This window comes from Eucalyptus grandis, chromosome 3 (genome assembly GCF_016545825.1).
Source record: "Eucalyptus grandis isolate ANBG69807.140 chromosome 3, ASM1654582v1, whole genome shotgun sequence".
Lineage (NCBI taxonomy): Eukaryota > Viridiplantae > Streptophyta > Magnoliopsida > Myrtales > Myrtaceae > Eucalyptus > Eucalyptus grandis.
In genome coordinates, this window is record NC_052614.1 from 49078262 (window position 1) to 49084500 (window position 6239).

The window sequence follows — 6239 nt, forward strand, 5'->3', positions numbered from 1 at the left end:
GGTTTATGGTAGGTCGATTAGACACCTAAGTAAAATAATGGGAGGATTATTTTACTCCTACGAACCAGAGACTATGGGTACGGGGACTTGGTTACATTGGACTTCTCTAATGCCCTTTCGGTACCTTTCATTTTAATTTTTCAAAATTGTTTTTGCAGGCAGCTGATTTATTTTAACATAAATTACTATCATGCAAATGTGGTGATCATACGGGTGTTCATCCATTATTAAAAAATTCAAATAAATAAATTGCATCACACAAAGTAAGCAATCATTATTTTTTTTTGGATTTTCTTAAAAATTAGAATTCTTCTATAAAATGCATTTTAACACTAAATGACTTAATCTTATTAATGTGCAAATTCTAATTAAATGGGTCTATTATGCAAACTAGTTATTATGCACCTCATGACCTAACTTCACTAATGAACAAATTCTGATTAAATGATCCTATTATGCGAACTAGTTAACATGCATCTAGTATTTTTGTATTTTTTTTTATTGAAATTCATAATTAATAAAAAAACCTAATTAAACTATCTAAAAAGGATAATTTTCTAATTTATTCTAGATATTAATTTGGCTTAAATCCTATCCAAGAAAATTATTTTTTGAAAAATAAGATAATTAAAATGTGCGAACATTATCTAAAAAATTAATTTAGGTCTGACTCTAACTTATTTCTAAAAATGCCACCCTAAAAATGTAATCCTAAGAAAATTCTAATTTACTAAATCTATATGTTTGATTTACTAAACCTATATGCTCATGCAGAATTTTGATTTTTTTTTATTTTCTTATTTTTTTAGTTTTTTTAAGATAAGTAATTATTAGATAAATATTAAATCTAAGCTATCAACAAAATAAAAGATTAAAATAATCGAAAAAATAACCTGTTGTCTCACAGGTCAAATTAATGATTATTCTAACCCTAATTATCACGACAAAGAAATCAAAATAATTACAAATCCGATCCGAAGTCTTACGAACCAAATTAAATAATCATTATGATTTAACAATTGAAATTCCACTAAAAAGCCCAACAATTAAAATAATTAAAAAAATGATCCAATGTCTCTCGGATCAAATTAATAATTATAATAATTCGGATAAAATTCCTGCGGATAATGCCTACAAAAATTATAGATATTAACGTCCAATATTACAAATCAAATAACTAAACTAAAAATGTTATCAAATGAAATACACAAAAAGATAACATAACAAATAAAAAGAGTAAAAGAAACTAAACCATAAATAAAGTGAAAAATAAAGTAAAAAGTTAAAAAAATAAAAAATAAAAACTACCTAAGGGAATCAACGGGAAATGGCGCCGGGCGGTCGTTTGATCGGTCGTCGGAACTCCGGCGGGGGAGCGGCTGCGAGTGAACGGCGGCGGGCTCCAACTCAAGGAAGCGGCGGAGTCGGGGCTGGGTCGCGAGTCACGGAGCTAGGTCGCGGGTCGCTGGGCGGCGGCGTCGGCTGCGGTGCGGGGTTCGTGGGTCGCTGGGCAGCAGCGTCGGCTGCAGTGCGGAGCTCGGCTGTGGGATCTCGAGCAACGGGCGGACACGCCGGCGACGGTGCTGGGCTACAGGTCGCGGTGGGCTTCGGTGGTGATGGTAGAGGCGTGGTGGTGCGACGCGGAGGTGCGGTGGCCGGCGCGAGGGAATGCTGGTGCGACGTTGGCGGCAAGGCGCGGCGACAGTGCTCGTGGTGGCACAGCAGCGAGCGGGCTTCGGGTTGAGCAGAGGCCGAAGGCAGGTGCGTCGCTACTGCTCGGAGGCCGGCGGCGTATTCCAGAGACCGAAGATGCAAGAACCGACAGAGCAGCAAAAGAACTCCTGGAGAAGATGAACAGTAGGGGTCTTGTCAATTGTTTTTTTTTTTTCCCTCTTCTCTCTCACGTCCCCTCATGTCCCACTCTTTGCATCACTCTTTTGACTTTTTCTTTCACGAACAAACGAATTCTTTCTTTTCCTCTTGAATTTTCAACTCCAATCAATCGAAGGAGCAAGCCCCAAAAATTCCACACATACTTTACTCTCCAAAATTTCGAATTCCCCCTCTCGAATACTGTGCAGGTCAACTCCTTTTTATAGTGGTTCCGATCGGCCGCTTTCTATGGCAAATTTTAAACTTCCATCTTCTGTTGCATTAAATCATGGATGCAAATCGGAGCATGATTTTGCAATCAGCTCGATTTTGCATCGATTCCTTCCATTTTATCAAAATCCTTGCCATTTGTTCCCTTGATTTTAAAATTGTTGCTACATTTAACAAAACCCGGACATCCGTCGGAATTCCATATTTCCTTGCATACTTCAATCAAATCAATTTCCCCCATTTTCATCTTTCTTTTTATTTGTTCAAAATGCAATTTTATTTTTCCAAAATTAGGTGTCAACAGCTGCCCCTCTTTGAAGGTGAGCTCGTAGAGGTTGCGTTCAAAGACAAATTGAGACCTAATTTTAATTATGCACATGCATTAAATGACTTTTTGTTTTTGTTTTTTGTTGTTTTTTGTTGTTTTTTTTTTTTTTTGGAAAATGACTCCCATTTTGAAATGAAATTTATATGATGCATGAAAATGCTAATGCAAATGATAAAGGAACTTACCTGGAATTACTTACCTTCGAGGATGGTAGAGTAACTCAAGATAGATTAGTGTTACATGTCCAGGACCCGTACCATTCTACGGTCGCCCAGAATAATAACATGACTTTGCAAAGTGACTGCCTTCCCAGGACCCATACCATTCTATAGTCGCCTAAACGAAAAAAAAATGATTTTCCAGGACCCGTACCATTCTACGGTCGCCTAAATGAGGATTTGTTTTCCAGGACCCGTACCATTCTACGGTCACCTGAACTGAGGTTGTCTAGGACCCGTACCATTCTACGGTCGCCTGAATAGGGAAATAGGTTTTGTCTAGGACCCGTACCATTCTACGGTCGCATAAACGAGGATTTTGCTTGGCTAGGACTCGAACCATTCTTCGGTCGCCTAGCCTTGCAACAGGGATCAACTGACCAGGACCCGAACCATTCTTTGGTCGCATTAATCAGATTGAATCTGGAGGAAAATCTTTGGGGGACAACTCAATCGAGTGTCGATTAAAAGGGACTCTAGGCTACAAAAAGCACGCCATGTCGATAAAAGAAATCCGGGCTACGGAAGCACGCCGGTTCGGTAAAATGGACTCTGGGCTACGAAAGCACGCCAGGTCAATATAGGGAACATCGGGCTACAAAAGCACGCCAAGTGGATGAAAGGGGGCCCTGGGCTACGAAAGCACACCAAGTCAATATAAATGTACATTGGGCTACGAAAGCACACCGAGTCGATAAAGATGGGCCCTGGGCTACGAAAGCACACCAAGTCAATATAAATGGACATCGCTTGATCGAGTCAAGTGTCGAGAATGTGTAGAGATATACTTACCTGATGATATCTCTGATTCTTGGGGATATGTCTTCTGGAACTTAGATATCCTGTGGAGGCCTCTCATCTCCCGGTAGAAATAAATTTTGGAACATCAAGGATGCACCTTGAATGTTCATGATGGTTTTTCATCTCCTAATATCATGAGCTCTTGGGTCTTTGAGAAAACATTATCTGTCAGACATGATTAGAGCAAAAATGCTTTTGCCAATGAAATAGGCAATTAAGGCTATTCAGGAAGGCATACTTCAAAATCTACTGAAGCTTTTATCAATTTAATGAAGATTCATGCATAATGACTTTTGCATCACCCAAATTTCTACTAGAGAGAATTATCATTCAAGACAACTTTCACTCATGACATGGATTTATTAAAAATACTAAATGAGAGACTTTCAATTAGAAATGACTTTCACTCACTCTCATTTAGAATGGCTATTTTATGAAAATCACTCTGTCTCACTATCATCATACGAACAAGGGTTCAAGTATTCTCGCAAGCGGTACGATCTTACCAATTTGAGAGGTCTTTAATAGGGGCCATAATGTGGGCTTGGTCAACGGCTTAACAAAGGGACTCTTTGAGTCAAGGCTATTGAATAAACAGTCTTGTAATCATCTCCGGGTTTACAAGTCAAGAACCCTGCAAAATGAAAAATAAATAATCTTGCTCGCACTTCTTCGAGCGATGCTTATAAACATATGAACTCCTACGTTAATTCAAATGCCCTAATCTGAAGAGACTTTGTAAGGGACGTAACGTAGGTTGGGTTCATGGGTTGAGAAATGAAAGGATTATTAGGCTCAAAATGTGTGTAAAAGGTGTGAGTTGATGATCATCTTGGCATTGCCACCAGTTTTCTTTTTCACCATCGGGGATTGTCTTCATGAAGTCCCCCATTGATTGTAGAAACTCGGCATTTGAGTTCTTTGACTATTGCTCCATTGGGATTCAATTCTTGTAATTGAAAGTCACCTATTCTGACTCCTTTTTTCATCTATGGGCATTGGCCTTGCTTTTACCAGGCACACCGCTTTTTCATGCCCCTAGTTCTCATGCACTTTTTCTTCACTTCTTTTCATGGGCATCAATTCTATTTTGAATTCAATTCTTGCGCATAATGCATGCGTCAAGCAAATTACACTTTGAATGACACTTGAACTTTTCAAGAGTCTTCATCTGTCTTTTGCCTTGCCCCAGTGTGGGGGATGATCACCAACTGGGTTTAAAGAAATGAAAATTGCAGGCTCAAGTGGGCTATGCAAAGGATATAAGTGTATATGATAGAGAAAGAAATGCTCTTCGTCATCCTAAGGCATTTAAATTAATGCATGATTTCAATGTAATAGCACTACTTAAAGATTGATGTAAGTGAAAGCAAGAAAATTTCAATTCATTTTCCTCACCTCATGATGCCATTTGATCTCTTAGTTGCCCTGATGTGGGGTGATTCTTGACAGAGGTAATTTGAAAAGAATATCCGTAAGTGTATGGGCTCAAAATGGTTAAGCAATGGATCACATATAGTGTTTGGGATAAAGAAATGAATTGCCTCTCATCATTTCGGTTGCCGTACCTTTTGCGAGAGAACTCTTTACCTTGTGTATATGAACCTTCCTACACTCATCTCACAAGTGCATGAGTAGGGGACTGTGTATAGGATAAGGTTTGCCTTTCATCATTCCGACTCGTCTCATTTAGTATGCTCAACCAATTCCACATCATTCATTAAATTAGTCCATCTTGATGTTCCTTAATGGAATTGGTGGCTAAAAGTCATCATGCAAAGTCTCTTTTTTGTTTTTTTTCTTAAAAGAGCTCAACAGCTTTAGGCATGAAAAATTATCAACTCCAAAACAAACAGTTTTCCACACTGCAAAATGGTTTTAAGCATTCATTCAAGGATTCATCTACAATGGGATTGCCTCGGCAATTGATGTCTTTGAATTGTCCCTATCCGCTTTTGCCCCAAAATCTGTCATGCCTCCAATCTATCACATTAACTCTTAGAAATGTGTCCTTGACAATTGGACCAATTGCAATCTGGTGTGCCTTTTTCAGATGCCTTCTCATCAGAAAGAAAAAGTAATGCTCTGAAACATGAAGTAAATGAGTCAGAAAATTAAACAGGGCTAATGCATGCTTTTGGAAATGGCTTCAAAAAATGATTTTTTTTTTAAAAAAAAATTATGAGGAAGCATGAAGAAGCACAGTCCTCAGAATTCTCCTTGGATGATATTTTATTTTCATTGTTGGATATCGTCACCGGACTGGTTTGGCATACCCCATCATGTCCTCAAACTTGTAGTTTTATTGATATTCACCAATCGAATTACATTTAGTAAATGCAATGCTCAATCCCTAAATGAAAAATGAAAAAGAATGAATTGAAAACATTTCCTAAAAAGCGATAAAATTCCCACACAGGGGAAAGTGCAACTAGACATGCCCCTAATTAACTAAGGAAAGTGAACTACTTAAGACCATGAATCATATGTGCTTGAGTTCTTCACCCTCCTTGATCTTGTGATGCGAACCCTCCAGGTCAGAGATTCTTCCTTCTAGATATGTCACTAGTCTCTTCATGGTGGCATCAAATTCAACTACCTCAGGAAAATGAGACGGTTCAAAAGTCCTCTTGGCTCTCTTCTTCGAGTTGCAGTTTCTCACTGAAGATAGAGTACTTATGTCATCACGGCCTTTTTGCTTGACGAGACAAGCCACAGTAGCAGACAATCCATCGACTTGACTCTGGAGGTGCGCAATTTGCTTGTTTATATTGACAATGATACGATTC

General features: G+C 38.6%; 1 protein-coding gene across 1 annotated transcript; it reads left to right on the forward strand.

Moving 5' to 3' along the window:
* Positions 1–1327: 1327 nt before the first annotated feature.
* Positions 1328–1744, forward strand: LOC120291913 (glycine-rich cell wall structural protein 1-like). Its single transcript, XM_039309719.1, has one exon. It carries the CDS (start codon positions 1328–1330, stop codon positions 1742–1744), a length of 417 nt encoding a protein of 138 aa, XP_039165653.1.
* Positions 1745–6239: the final 4495 nt, after the last annotated feature.

What these genes read in the sequence shown, in the direction of transcription:
- LOC120291913 (XM_039309719.1), top strand. Translation starts at nt 1,328, where the DNA reads ATGGCGCCGGGCGGTCGTTTGATCGGTCGTCGGAACTCCGGCGGGGGA.